Here is a 15,607-nt window from a genome sequence, read left to right as displayed (position 1 = left end):
GGTAGCTGAGCAACCAAGGTCTAGGGGTAGATGCAGCAGGAGACGGCAGAGCTGTGCGGGATGCCCCCCATTCCCTGTGAAATCCTATGATCTTGCAGTCTTCCTCTTTTCATAGTCAGTATCTGGAGATTGGAAATGCCTAGAGGGGTAACTGTTAGTCATGATTTGCATTTGAGGGTCCTTTAGGAGGAGCAATCACTGTAGAACTTGCCATACGTTGTACGTGGCCTTCATCCCCTGCCTCCCCTTCCCCCATTTCCCATCCTGACTCTCTGGGAAATGGTTGCTTAGGAGACCACAGGAGACCCTTCTATGAGCTGGCCAGTAAGCTCAGAGTCTGAGCTAATGCAGTCTGGGGTAGAGGAAGGGCAGCTCTGGGGTCCTTTCCTCTGCCCCCTTTCACCTGGGTACATCCTGGGTCTTCTCAAAAGCCCAGCCCAGCCCAGCAGCTGCCATTCTTGCAGGTCTTGTCCATGGAAAAGAAGATAGATTTCCTGGTGAGCATCTATACACAGAGGATGGGCATCCCACCAGCAGAGACAGAGGCCTATTTTGGGGCCAAGGAGCCTGAGCCGGCACCACCCTACCACAGCCCAGAGGACAGCCGCGACCATGCAGACAAGCATGGCTGTATCATTAAGATCGTTCGCTCTACCAGCTCTACGGGCCAGAGGAACTACGCCGCACCCCCAGCTATCCCCCCTGCCCAGTGTCCTCCATCCACCTCATGGCAGCAGAGCCACCAGCGCCATGGCACCTCCCCTGTGGGAGACCACGGCTCACTGGTACGCATCCCACCACCCCCTGCACACGAGCGGTCACTGTCTGCCTACGGTGGGGGCAACAGAGCCAGTACCGAGTTCTTGAGGCTGGAGGGCACCCCAGCCTGCAGGCCCTCTGAGGCTGCCCTGCGGGATAGCGACACGTCCATCTCCATCCCTTCGGTGGACCACGAGGAGCTGGAGCGCTCCTTCAGCGGCTTCAGTATCTCCCAGTCCAAGGAGAACCTGGATGCCCTGGGCAGCTGTTATGCAGCTGTGGCGCCGTGCGCCAAGGTCAGGCCTTACATTGCAGAGGGGGAGTCTGACACAGACTCAGACCTCTGCACACCGTGTGGGCCACCCCCACGCTCTGCCACTGGTGAGGGCCCCTTTGGAGATGTGGCTTGGGCAGGGCCCAGGAAGTGAGTCTGGGCTGGGCTGCCGGCCCCCACGCCACGCCCACTCTTGTTCAGTTTTATAACTGGAGTTTCAGGGCCTTTCTTAAAGTGACAAAGTGACATAGAGTAGTGTGGGTTGTGAGGATGCTCATGGGATCTCGCTCTCAGGGTTCATGTGGAGTGGAGATGAGGCAGGGCTCCTTAGCACATACAGTAACATTTTATAGTTCTTCTCCAACCAGGAAAGGGAGGTTGAGGCCGGGCCCTGGAGGCCCTGGGAGCTACCTATGGCAGCAAAGCTAGCCCTGCCTAGTCTTCTTGGGGGACATATTGCCCTGTGAGTGAGGAGGGACAGCGGGATGGTTAGCACCTGTGAGTGAGGGTGTGGCAAGTACGTGGGCGGTAGTCGTGGAACAGGCCTGTCTACTGCTGATGGCCAGTCCTGAGGCCTATGGGTCTCTCAGTTTAGGCTGGTAGCTCAGGGGTATAGTAGGTTGCTGGAAATGGCCCACCCCCACAGCTAACTGTTTACCCCTCCATTCCTGACCGCCCCAGGAAAGCATTACCAGGCCCACTGTTTGCGTGTGGTTGGGTGATGCCCCTCACCCCTGAGTAACCTAGCTAGAGAGCTGCCAACGTCTTCCTCCCTCTTCCAGGTTATGTGGATCTTTCCATGGAAGCCATCCTTAGGTCATGACCCTTTTCCTGGAGCTGAGGAAGGGGTGAGGCCTTAGGGACCAATTTGGAGCTTAGAATTAATCCTTAGACTCCCCTGACTTCCATCTCTTAGGGGAAGACTCAACTCGCAGACTTTTCTGAAAGGGTTTCCTCAGCAGGTTCTGGCTGCCTCATCCCTGGCACTGTAGCTCAGGAGGTATGAGTTGACACTTCATGGCCTCTGCTCTTTTCCTGGTGTGGTGCTGGCCTCCAGGCTGCGGCCAGCACTTCAAGAGAACCACCAGATAAAGCAGACCAGCATGGTCCTTAGCCAGGGCACCTCCTTGCCTGCTGCCCCCTTGGCTCTACAGATTCAGGCAGGGCTAAATGACATGACGTCTTCAAACTGCCAGCTCTTTCTACACAAGAGCATGGCCTTTGAGCCTGGTCAAGGATCCTTCCCACAGAAGCTGGCCATCCAGTCATTTATCCACTAATAGGTCCCTGGTCTGTGGCCCCTTGGTGTTTGAGGAATTGGAAACACCTTGTCCTCTACTCTGGTGAGGAGTCATCTCTGTCCATCCTGTGAGTGGGCATCTTGGACCATCCAACAGTCAGCTTTAGAGGGAGACAAGGTAGAATAGAGCCCTCAGTTGTGGCCCCATAATATCTGGCCCAGAGGTGCCTGGCATTGAATGATAACATTTCGGGGCGGGGGCCCCAGAGTCACTTGCCCTCAGCTTTTCTGGTCAGTGAGGGCAAGTACCATAGAGTTCGTGCCTGAACAGAGCTCTATCTACTTCTTCCAACCTTTTGAAAAGTGTGGTCTGGCAGGGGTAGAGGCAGCTCGTGGGGGGAACCTGTGTTCAGCAGGAGGTACCCCAGCCCTGAGGAGAGCTTGAGTCATGTCTCTGCCAGGGACCTGGGTATTTGGAGAGCTATGTCTGTTGTCTGCTGTAATCTATAAGTCCTCCATGTCAGGGCTACTAGGATCTCACCTCAGGGTGCCTCTGCTAGGATCCTAGCTGGAAGCCTGTCTGTGTTTGTTCCAATATGTGCACATTGGTTCTCCAAGGCAGCACTGTAGTCGAGAATTTCTTGGTATGAGAGATGTCTCTTTCTATATGGGAATGGCAGGTGATGTAGACAGGAAGAGTAGCTATACTTTCACAAGCCTTCTCTTGGTGAGTTGAGCCTGGGTCTTTACTCCTCCCTCTCCGTGTCAGGACAGAAAGAGTCTAGAGCAGAGGGACAAACACATCTGCCTGGACAAACAACAGCCAGAGCACTCCTCCCCTAGACCTGCGAAGACCGTAGCAATCTCAGCTTCAGGGGATGTGGGAGAGAGGTTTGCTTCTGTCCTATATGCTCCATACAGCATGTCTTGCCTCATACATGGCTCTAAGTCCTGTCCTCATAGCTGCCATGGATACCAAAGCCTGGAGTAACCTGAACTGGAGTTTTGTGGGATGAAGAAGGTGGACAGACACCCCTTTCCCAGAAACCCTGGTCACACAGAATTTATCAGTCCTTATTTAGGTTACAGCAAGAGAGAGACAAGGAGATACAACCTTCTCTGCAAATGAGGAACGCTGGTCAAGTCTGCAGTGTTGGCTACACAGAGGAAGGGAGTGTATCTCAAAGGGTGACACGAAAGCCCTGATGTGGGAGATGACCAAGCCCTTTCTTAGGGGACCCAGATTCAGGCTTAAGCAACACAAATGTCCACTGCCCTGGCATCTCCACCCACAGAGAAGCAGGACAGGATGGAGGCTGAAGGCTCCGACAAGAAATCTGTGCACTTTCTTGGGTGCACACGTGAACAAGTATGACTGAAGGCCAGCAGCTGCCCCATGGCAAAATTTTCCTCAGAAAACATTTGTCCCAACGCATTTCCTCACATGCCCACCAGCACAGGCCCATACGCTAGACACACATGTACATTCACATAAGTGCACACCAAAACTTACCACATTTTCATATGCACACACAAATATATATACACACACACAAGTATACATACAAATATACTTTCAAAGATGTATTCCTTGTTATATACTTGCAAATGCAAGCTCACACACAGTTTGTCAGACCACACATAACATTTACACATAAATTTACACACACGAACACACATATGAACATATAGGCTGCACCCTATTCGACATTTGCAAATACAGCAGGTACCCACTTTTATACCTGATTATTTACATATATGAACACACATGTATGAGTAACCTGTATGTATAATATGTACACACATACATGTAGGCTTCTCTCTCTCTCTCTCTTTCTCTCTTTACACATACACACTTTTTCTCTTTAGCTCTTCTTGATGGAAGCTGCTTAGGCAGGGTGCACAGGGATTAATGGTGAATGTTTTAAAATGTTGAACACTGACTGGGGTAGGAGTCCTGGTTATCTGGGACTTCCGAGCAACAGAGGTAGAGTCCACCTACAGACCATTGAATCCCTCACTGCCCTTTCTCTGTACTAAATGGTGGCTGTCTGCAGGTACTGAGAGGGTGTGGCTAGGTCAGGGTGAAGGGAGTTCTAGTTCCTACTGAGGTCCAGACCAGTCTTTGCCTTGGGTTAATCTTGGTATTGGCCATTTCCCAATGCCCTCCTGTACACATGCCTGCCTCACTGTGCCAGGCTGTGATTGGCATTTCCTGGCTTAACTTTCTGTCCCTTTCGATTGTAGCCTCCAGAAAGTGCACTCTTGTCTAACAGGGCCAGAATACCTGGGGTGAGGGCCCATCTGCTGTCTTACCTGTGGTCTTGGCAGACCACGTGTTCATTTGAGGTTGTAAGCTAGCTCTTGGTTATGCTTTCACATTTAGGGACCTCACTGGAAAGCCCCATTTAGAAGCTGGAGAGTCGATAGACACTACGTGGGCCTCCTTGGAGGAAACTCTAAACCGTAGTCATCCTCAGATCCTAGACATAGGAGATATACATCCAGGACCACCTTCCACCTTTAATTCACTGGTTTAAGATTCTTCCTCCCCTCGAGCTGGAGGCTCCAGATTCAGAATGTGGAAGAGGGGGTCACCCTGCCTTCTGCCTCCCCTACTGGGTTTATCCTATATCAGGGGCACTGTGAAGGACACCCTGCTTTTTTGTAGAAAGAGTTGAGCCCAGAGATATCTTCAGACTTTCCCCCAGAGGTAAGAATCTGGGACAGGGATGCTGTTCTGACACCCTGAAGTTTGTGTCTTTCAGCTGTAAGCAGTGCACAGAGTAGAGGCTAATGCTCTTGCCCATGGCTCACATCCCAACATGTGTAGGACAACATTTAGGCCTTTCCCTGAGGCCACACCCTCTTGAAATAAACATGAAAAACGTTTGAACAGTGGGGCCCACTGTGTAGGGGCTCAGAGGTGTCTGGCGCATCTTGTATCCCAACAGGGTAGGTTGGAGTTAAGAGTAGATAATCTATACAGGGTACCTCTGAAGTCCAGGCTCACATGGGCTGGAATCAAACATTGATGTGGCATCTGCTTCCCTGGAGCAGAGAGGTCAGTATTCTCCCCTGAGACCTCCCAGGGCACAGGATATAGGGTTTGGGGAAAGAGGTCCAGGAAAAGTCTGCAGGCAAGTCTGTCTGGCTGTCCTAGGCTCCTACTGTGCCCTGGCTGAGCTAAGAAGGCAAGGGCTTCTCAGAGGAGGTATTAAGATGGCAATGAAGATTTCTAGAGGAGACCCAGGTGCCTCTTCCTTCTGAGGAATCCTCACATGTGCTTAACACGTGTCCTGGAGCCTAGGGGGCTCAGTGTCCCTGGAAGTGAACAAATTTGGGCCACAGTTTGCTGAATTCTACTTGTCTGTGAAGTAGCTCCAGCAGCGTGCCTTGGGGGTCACCAGGAAATGGGGTAGACAAAAAGGGTTACACCCTAGGAAGGAGGCCCAGCAAACAGCCAGAGGTTCCTGGGTTTTACATTTGTTCAGAGCTCTGTCTTTGATGCTGGCCTTGGTACCCTGGCTGACAAAGGATACTGGGTCTGTCCCACGACCCATCCTGAAGTTCCCCTGTGTCTAACCCTCTGTCAGAGAAGGGATAGTCCCCAGGCTGTGTCTCTGGGATTCTCAGGCAGGAGTGCACATCACTAGTACTGCACATCCAACCTGGACCGGCTTTTACAGAGTTGTTGCCTTAATGTATGTTGAGGGAAATTCACCAAGGGCAGCCCTGCCCCTGCCTGATACAGACACTGGACTCCACCTCCAGGTCCTGCGACTGGAGAGGAGTGCTGGCATGATGAGCTGCCACTAGTAGTCCCACGTGGAGGGGCTCAAAGCTGTGACCCCCTTGACGTCATCTATCTGCCTGGGATGGCTCCATATACAGTGCAGCACACCCTGCGCTTCCAGTCCACACCTGCCCATTGCAGTCCTGTCCCCCGGCCGCAGCTGCGGCCGCAGCTTCCCCATCTGCGCTGTTGCCTTTGGCTGTCTTTGCACTTTTGTTCATGCTCCAAAGAATATTTCATAATGCCTTCATACTGATGTGCACCCTAACCATTTTGTACATGCCCCTGGGCCACAGCGGCTGGCCTCCTCCTTCGGGCCAGCGAGTCGCCATCTGCACACAACGCTGTCTTCTAGGGATAGATGCCCAGGGAATGAACTCTAGTTTTCTAACGGACTAGCTGAGACACTAACTTACTCAACACGAACAGGATGATGTGTGTGCCGTGTGGGCGGGCCAACGTGTGCTCGCAGGGAACTTTGGGGCAGAATCCTGCAGAGGGATGCATGCAGATGGTTCTGGAAAGTTTTGCTGCCACAGGGCTAAATTCAGATGCCCAGTGGACCTGGGCACTTAGTAAAACACAGTGATTCAATCTGGAATGACTGGCCTCTTCATTTGCTTGTGTCTCCTGGCAGCTGGCTGGTATAAGGGCTGGGGACCAGGATGGGGAGGCACAACTACCCAGCACTTTGACTTGGGGACTCTTAAGTCCCAGACTCTGTATTTCTTGGAGCTCTAACAACCAGAGTTGTTAGAGTCAAAGGTTGGGTCCTTTTCAACTTCACAACCTGGGCTCGGCTACATATCCTCAATAGACTAATCAGTCAGGAAGGAATAAAAGCAAAGATTTATTCAGTGTGACCACATGGGGAAGATACAGAAATCTACTCATACCATATACCAAATCCATTTTCAGTGTCTTGCCATTAGGCCTATGTTTAAATAGGGGGCAAGAAGTATGTGTAACCAAACAGTTTTGGTCAAAGTGTCCTCCTGCCCATCATTCTGTCAGCTCCAGTCTCTCCTGCAAGACAGTTTGTCAAGTTATGATATGTGAAATCAAATTCCTCCTCTGGCTGGTACCAGGCTTCAGGCTTTTCCTTCTCACAGCATCCTGAAGGAAATTCCAATTCCAGTGGTCCATTCTTTCAATAGTTATGATACCCAAAGGGAAGGGAACAGGGATCATTCTACAAGGACGGTTAAGGGACACCTTCAAATAGCCACAAACTTGAGGCTGTGAAATGCCAGACATCTGCTCTGAAACCAGTCCTACTCAGCACAAGCTCTCACCCTCAGCTCAATTGTCAGGACAGTGGGATCCTGGGACAACAGATGCTTCTGCTTTGGGACAACCCAGCCCCATACACTTCAACAAGTGAGCTGGTTTTCAGAGTGACTCCTGGGCCAGCGGGAATCTGTTTGGCCAAGCTTGACTTCTTGTGTGCACACAGCCTGGACTCTGATGTCATCCTGACTACTTTACTGTTCTTGAATGCCTACCTGGTCTTCTCCTTTTACACCTCATCCCTCCTCTGGCTCCTGCATAGACCTCTCGTTGCCTATCCTCTGGCTACCCTGAACCTCAGCAAGGGGAGGTGCAGGGTAGGTGGGCACTCACCCAATCTGTTCACTGCCTGAAGTTTGGTAGAGCCTGCCTATGATGGGTTCTGGCCTGTAAGTTTGGGGTTTTGTTCTCCTGACATCTGGTGTTGTCACCCCACAGGCTATCTCTAGACCTGAGAGCAGCTGAGCAGAAAGACTGAACTTGGCTTGGTAGCTCCTCCAGACAGTGGCTGTTCCTAGACAGGTGCTCAGAGCTGTTGGCACATCTAGACAAGACTTCCTACTTCTGCTTTGCAACATAGTATTCAGGAGGGACTCAGGAGAGTCTATGGGGGCCATGTGTTCATGGCACACATGGTGAGGCTTACTGGATGGGTGCAAGTACAGCCCTCTGTTTTTGAGCCATGATGATCAGTCTGAGTTTGGAAACAGTTTAAGTGGCCCCACTCATTTGGCTTCTGTCTTCCTGGGCATAGCCAGTGTCCTGTGCTCCTCTTTCTGGCCACGATTACCTTGATCTCAGTGGTACCTACCTCCTTCCTCTGAGCCTAGAGGTCTCAGTGGGATTAGACTAGAAGTTAGGCATTGTCTGTGATGGGCAGAGAAGCCCTGAATAACCAATGAGACTTGTTCACAGAGAAGCCCACCCCAGTATATGGGTATCTGCTGTCTTGTTCCTTATTTTTGCTTGACTTCCTCCTTGAGGACTCCACTTGCCTTAATATGACCACTGTAGTAAGGCTATTACATTTTTAGAAGCTTGGGAAATGGAATCTTCCTACTAGGTACCAAGTACCTAATTAGAAGGCGGCCGTTATTAAGAGAATGGGTAAAGATAACTGGGGACAATAAACATGTGTCTCCTTTGGGTACACCTGACCTATACATCAGAGCCACATGGTTGAGTTAGACACTAGCGGGTCAGCCAGTGACCACAGACAGATCAGAGCATAAAGGTGGTTTCCTCAGGTTATAGCCACACCCACCCCAGGCTCTCTGCAACCTGTTCTGGCCATGGTGCCCTGCCCAGGCTTTCTGTGGTATACCTATCCTTGTAGGGTAGCAGGCAAGTGCATTCTGCCAAATTCCATCTAGGATGACCAAGCTGTGGACACTCTGGGGGTATGCCCTATCTTCACTCTCACCAGACAGTCACACTCTGGTGATGGGTTCCTTAGATAGCTAAAGACCCTTTAAGGTTTAGTGGCTTGTCAGTGGTAAGGAATATGAAGCAGATACCTAGACTGTCTTAGTCAGGGTTCTCTAGAGTCACAGAACTTATGGAATGCCTCTTTATATAATAAGGGTATTTATTGTAATAGCTTACAGTCTGTTAGTCAACTAACCCAACAATGGGCAGTTGTGAATGGGAAGTCCAAGAATCCCATGAGGCTAGTTGTTTAAGCTTGTCTTCTGTAGAATTAGGTTCCAACAGATGTGCTGGCAAGTAAGTGCAAACATTCGAAGGAGAATCTTCCTTCTTCCAATGTCCTTAGTGTGGCCTCCAGCAGAAGGTGTGGCCCAGATTAAAGGTGTGTACCACCACACCTGAATCTAAAACTTGCTTTGTCCCAGGCTGACCTTGAACTCAGAAATCTGCTTGCCTCCATCTCCTGGGATTAAAGGCGTGTACTACCTTGCCTGGGCCTAAACTTTTCATGGCCACTACGCCTCAAGATCTCTATGTCAAGATCCAGGTCAGAAACCTGTCTTCCAGCCTCAAGATCTTGATCACAGGTGTGCCCTCACATTTCTGGATTGTAGTTCATTCCACATGTAATCAAGTTGACAACCAGGAATAGCCATCACATAGACTGAGCCTGAGACTGTGTTATATAAGAAATCCTGTGGTCAGGTGACACCCAGAGATGCTCTTCTTAGGGAGGCAGTGAGCTAGGACATTTATAAACAGTGTGTAAGCACAGAGGGACATCCAAGGCCCTAAGAATCTAGCCTTGGAGGAGAAACCACTGCATCTTTGCACTATTCTTATATAAGGCATTTCCTCAATGCATATATATCCACCAAGTCTATTTCTCTGCCAGTGATTTTCTCCTGACACCTCATCTCCCTCCTGCCTCCTATCCATGGTCAAGTTTATCAGTTTAGCAGAGGGACCTCATCTAGAGTTGAACTAACAATTGCTTCAGATGGCCTTTCGGTGGTCACACCAACATCCCACAGATCTGAAGTAACATACAGGGTATTTGTGAACCTTTGTACACAAATCAAACATCTATGCAAGATACAATATGACCCCAAAATTCAGAGACCCCTAGGTACTTGCCCATCACCTTGGAAAGAGGGGTCCTTCATGAGAAGGCACATTCACAGGGGCTTAGTGGGATCTGAAGGACCCAGCTTGTGTTGCTGACCAGAACAAATGTGACACAGTGTGTGTAACTGCCCATGTTAAGGCAAGGAACCACCAGCCAAAATGGTTTGAGGTACACTGGGAGTCACCTGTCTAGAGACAGCTGGGGAATGATTCCCTAGGGCTACTATGGGACAGTACCTCTTTGGGATAAATGTCCTGGATGACTTTGAATGTTGAAGTTGAGGCAATGCCCAAGAAGGCCACCAGGTGGCAGTGCTTACCAGGCAAAGATTCCTACCACCTGTCACATAAGATCCTGAAGGGCTCTGAACAGACAAATCCAGACTCCTTGAACCTGAGTCAGGCAGAGCATACCTGCCCATTCCTACCTTTCTCAGCCAGACTGACAAGGCTTGTGTAGCCACACCAGTCAGTAGGGGTGCAGGAGCCAGAGGCAAGCATGGGAGTTGCCAGCTTTGTAATTGTAGTAGATTACAGAAGGTCTCAAAGTTTGACAGATCCTGGATGGTGGGATTTACACCTAGGCCTTTGAAAATAATGTGGGCCTGAGCCAATGGATGTCCAATGCTCAGAGCCAATGCTCAGAGGAGGCAAATTTACCCCAGGGGCTGTTGCCACACCTACCATGGGGATCTCACTCTGGGGAGTTACAGAGCCTGAAATTCTCTTGCCCCCCTCAGGATCTGGCTCCAGCCTCATTAATAGATCCAAGCCTTAGATGAGAGGACAGATGAGCTGAGGTGATCACAAGGGGCCTGCCGTCTGTTCTCTCTCATTGTCCAGAGTCATACATACTCTGGGTGCTCACACTCTTAACCTATCCCAGAGGGCCTCCAGCCCTTACCTGCCTGATATGCCCCTCCCTGGAGTGTGTATACCAGCACTGATAACTCTCAACAGAGCCTAAACTCCACAAGACTCAACTGGGCCCATCTTCCATGGATTCTTCCTCCACAGGACCTGGTCTTAAAGAAACCTAACCTCCGGAGTCAGCCTGCTTGACTTCCTTGTGGTCCAACCTCTGGAAAGAAAACTGTTCCTGGCCTAGTATGCAGATCCTAGCAGGCCAGGGCACTGAGTACTGGAAGTAGGGAATAGGGTTTGGGGTTTTGCCCCCAGGGCCTAAGAGGGTTTTTTCTTGTTGCTGCTGCTTTTAAAAGTATCTCCAGGTGTTCCGTAAGTGCCTAAAGATATAATCCTGTTCATATCTTCCCTATCAGCTTGAACCTCAGCCAGAGTTGCTGGCCCTGTACCCACCCCTGGTACTGTGGCCTCCTAGAACGCCAGCACAGATGACACATATAGCACATGTAACAATGGGACCCAAAGCACGAACATCTTCATTCAGGGCCTGGGAAACTGAAGTCAGAGCATTGGAACAAGAATGTCCAGGACAACAGCTATCAGGATTTCTGCACTCCTGGGGCCCCTGAAGGGAAGCCACTGTTTTGCTTTAAGTAGCTGTCTCAGGTATTCGCACCCTGTACCCTGTACAAGAGAGAGTAGGAGGCTGACTAAGCAGATGCCAATTGGGCTTCCACAGAAACGAATCCTGAACACTTCAAAGTCAACAGTGCCCCTGTGTATTTTGCACACAGTTGCTACTCAAACCCAGATTTGTTGGCACAGGCTGGTGCTGACACATTAACATCAAATCCTATGTCATTTTCTTCCAGTACCATCAGGCTGCCCTTCCACCTGGCTGGGTTCCCATCTTCCCCTCAAGGAGGGGTCCAGACCCAGCCTCTTCTTTCTGTCCTCTTTCACAATGTCCTTTTTCCTCCAAACTGACCTCAGATGGTGCTGCCTTCTCAAGCACTACACTGCTGGCCCTTCAGGCACTGTGCTTCTCAGGTAATGTCTCTCAGAGAGCACCCTTGCTCTAGTAATCTCCTTTCAAATGGCCTCTTCCTGTGATCCTGTCCCTCGAAGCAGGTTCAGATCCTGGCGTTCAGGGTTGGGGGCTTGTTGCTAGGTAGATTCTGGACACCTCTGAGTCCTCAAGAATCCTTTCCCAGTTAGAGTTGCATCTGCTGTTCCAAGGTGAAATGGAAGGCTTTTTTTTTTCTTCTTCCCCATTTAAAAAGCAAAGTCCTAGGTTCTGTTTCCAGCACCACACACATGAAGTTAGAAGTGGGAACCTTAAGCAGAGCCTGCCAAGCCTGTGAACAGATGTCAGAGAGAGGCGCTATCTCGGCTGACTGTGGCCAGAGGCGTCGGTAGAGCATCTGCTGCATGACTACCTGGCAATTCCCGCCCTGGCTTTAGGTGCTGCCTGGCATTCTCTGCTCAGTGTGTGGCCAGTTGATGGCTTTGGGACTCTTCTCACTGGGCCTGTTTGGCTTGTCCTGTCTACTATCCTCATGGGTCATTGTTCTGGCCCTTCTATACTGTGTATACTCCAATAGCCCACAGGACACCTGTCATGGTTGATCCTATGACCCCAGGTCACCAAACTCAGCTAGAAAGGGGCCTGAGAGCCCTTGTAAGGCCACCAGGTTCCACTTAAAGGGTTTGAGTCAATACACCTTTTCCTTGTGATCTACCCTCTCTCCTAACAGTGAAGGCTGGGATCAGTTGAGCAGCCTTAGATCAGATGAACTTTGTCCTTCACATTAGGTATAGTCTTGTGCTGAGTGTTGTATTGACTACCAGCTACAGCCCTGCTAGATGGAAGGCCCCTGGTCTTCTGCTCCTCTCAGAGAAAGTAGACATCGATTTCCTGGTGGAGTTGTCAGATATAAGGTGCTCTAAATCTCACTTACCACACCCTGCAGTCACTCAGCCCACAGAGGCCTGACTCTCACAGGGAGCTGCAGACCGCGCTCCCAATCCTGCTCAGAGCCAGACAGCTGCATCTGGGGCTACGCTTGACATTCAGAGCTGCTATTTTTCTCTCACACGTGGGTCTTACATTTGCGTTGGAATGGATTCCTGCTAACTTCTTTGCTGCTGCCACTGCTGCTGCTGCTGGCAGGCAGTCCTTTGTGGCTATACAGGATGGATAGCTCACACCTGCCCACTGCTATTCCCCCAAAGGAACCTGGTGGACACAGAGAACTTGGCCCCCAGAGGACATAGCTCCCTTTCCTTCCCACAGCTCCCGCTGTGCTGTTAAGGTCACCTTTTTCTGGTAAAATCTGAGCTCACCTTTTTCCTCACATATTTTCCCTCCCCCATCAGCTGCCTTCTGGTAGGACTGTCTGTGTTCTTTCCTTCCCTGGTACTAGAATACATTCAGTACCTACCAGCCCGCTCTTTTTGCTGGGGCATTAGGTGAGGCACTTTGGGTCCCAGGCCCAGACCTGCCCCAACAAGAATTTAATTTGATTGAGAGTTGTTTTTCTATTGCCAACTTCACTGCTTTCTGCTCTAATCTTTGCTTCTACCTTTCCTTTTAGGTTTAATTTTCTCCTCCTTTCAGTTTCTTTCAGTGAGAGCTCAGTTTGCGTATTGAACTATATCCTGTTATGTGCAGGTCTCAGATGCTATGCGTGTCTTTCCCTCTCAACACCACATTACCTGCCTCCCTCACATTCTGTATATTCGTCTCGATTCAGTTCAGTATTTTACTCATGCTCCTCAAGCTTTCCTTCTGTGGCTTCTTGTGGGGCCACTAGTTCATCTAGCTTAATTGAGTGCATATGTGTATGTGTATATGATGTGTATGACATGTGATGTATATGTATATGATGTATATGTATGTGATATATATGTGTATGGATTGATGTATATGCATGTGCATAGGCATGTACATATGTAGATGCATATGATACATATATGTATATGTGTATATGATATGTGTATGATGTATATGCATATGACGTATATGTGTATGTATGTATATGGATTGATATATATGTGTATGTATATGTATGTGTGTGTTTATATGAGTACACGCATATGATGTATATGTATGTGCATATGTATATGCATATGATGCATTTGTATATGATGTATACATGTGTATGTTTATATATGTATGTGTATATTATTATGAGACCACAGTTCATGCGAGTTCTGCTTTTTCAACTGACCATAGGTTGTTCCATAGCCAAGGATCCAGTTTGCCTTGCTGAAAGCTGGGTTGCTCCTGGGGGGCATGTGATGAGATCTCTGGAAGTAGAGCTGTATCAAGTTACTTGTTCAGGTTCTGTGCCACATGTCAATCTCTGTGTTCTCGTTCCTTGTGACAATGGATACTGATGAAGTCAGATCTGCCATCTCTGTTGGCTGTGCTTGCTTTTATTCCATTTGGCTTCTTTTCTTTCCCCTCTCTTCACGTCTGGTAGAAAATAACTTCATATTCTAGTTTGCTCTCTGCTGCTGTAAGAAAACACAGGCTGAAAACCATTTAGAAAGAGAAGGGTTTATTTGGTTTACAGGGAGGGAGGCCAGGGTAGGAACTTGGAGGTAGGAACTGAAGCAGAGGCCATGGAGGAACACTGCTTCCTGGCTCATGTTAAACATCTCCCTTTCTTTTTCTTTTTTTTAAAGATTTATTTATTTATTTTAAGTATGTGAGTACACTGTAGCTGTCTTCAGACACACCAGAAGAGGGCATCCAATCTCATTATGGGTGGTTGTGAGCCACCATGTGGTTGCTGGGATTTGAACTCAGGACCTCTGGAAGAGCCGTCAATGCTCTTAACCGCTGAGCCATGTCTCCAGCCCACATCTCCCTTTCTTTATGCAGGTGATAACTTACTTTTTATTTCAATTAAAAAATTTAAATACTTTTTTAGTTGGAATAGAATTACATAATTTTTCTCTTTCTCCCTCCAACTCCTCCCATTCTGTCCCCTCCCCACAATACACACACTCAAACTGAAAGCCTTTTTCTCTTTTCTCTTTCTTTCTTCCTTTCTTTCTTTTCTTTTCTTTCTTCCTTTCTTTCTTTTCTTTCTTTCTTTCTTTCTTTCTTTCTTTCTTTCTTTTCTCTCTCTCTCTCTTTCTCTCTCTCTTTCTCTCCCTCCCTCCCTTCCTTCCTTCCTTCCTTCCTTCCTTCCTTTCTTTCTTTCTTTCTTTCTTTCTTTCTTTCTTTCTTTCTTTCTTTCTTTCTTTCTTGTAACATACTGTGATGGCTAATCTTGGTTGTCAACTTGAGGACATCTGGAACCAACTAAAATCCAAGCAGCTGGGCACACCTGGTGATAGAGTTTCTTAATTGGGTCATTGTTTACTTTTTTATTTCTTTGTATATTCTGGATACTACTAACCTTTTGTCAAAGATTACCCCCCCCCCATTCTTTGGCTTTCTCCTTCACTTGACTGATTGTTTCCCTAGCTGGACAGAGCTTTTTAATTTTAGCTTTATAATATAATAAAGTCTAGAATAGTAATATTTAGGGCTCTTTTTTTTTTCAGCTACATTTTTAAAAGACTTATTTATGTATATGAGTTCACTGTTGCTGTCTTCAGACACACCAGAAGAGGGCATCAGATTCCATTACAGGTGATTGTGAGCCACCATGTGGTTTCTGGTAATTGAACTCAGGACCTCTGGAAGAGCAGTCAGTGCTCTTAACCACTGAGCCATCTCTCCAGTCCTTAGCTACATTTAAAAAAAATATAGCTCAGGCTAGGAATGGCACTGCCCACAGTGGGCTGGGAACTCTTTCATCAGTTAGCA

The 15,607-nt window shown here is 48.7% G+C and overlaps 1 protein-coding gene across 10 annotated transcripts in view; it reads left to right on the top strand.

Annotated features, from left to right (window-relative positions):
• The window catches only part of Kcnq2 (potassium voltage-gated channel subfamily Q member 2), a 59,312-nt gene extending 52,642 nt beyond the window's left edge, over nt 1-6,670 (top strand). For 4 of the 10 annotated variants that reach the window (XM_028774034.1, XM_028774035.1, XM_028774032.1 and 1 more), the window contains 2 exons: nt 465-785; nt 6,048-6,670. In XM_028774034.1, the coding sequence (XP_028629867.1) occupies nt 465-785; nt 6,048-6,092 (366 nt within the window). In that variant the 3' untranslated portion in view covers nt 6,093-6,670. Of the gene's footprint in view, nt 1-464; nt 2,766-6,047 lie in introns of those variants that run through there. The other 6 variants (XM_028774030.1, XM_028774031.1, XM_028774029.1 and 3 more) reach the window with 3 other exon arrangements.
• Nucleotides 6,671-15,607: the final 8,937 nt, after the last annotated feature.

Source organism: Grammomys surdaster, unplaced genomic scaffold (genome assembly GCF_004785775.1).
Source record: "Grammomys surdaster isolate TR1022 unplaced genomic scaffold, NIH_TR_1.0 238, whole genome shotgun sequence".
In the NCBI taxonomy this organism is placed as follows: Eukaryota; Metazoa; Chordata; class Mammalia; order Rodentia; family Muridae; genus Grammomys; species Grammomys surdaster.
Note: the sequence above shows the minus strand (reverse complement) of the source record. Positions and strands in the feature narration are given on the sequence as shown.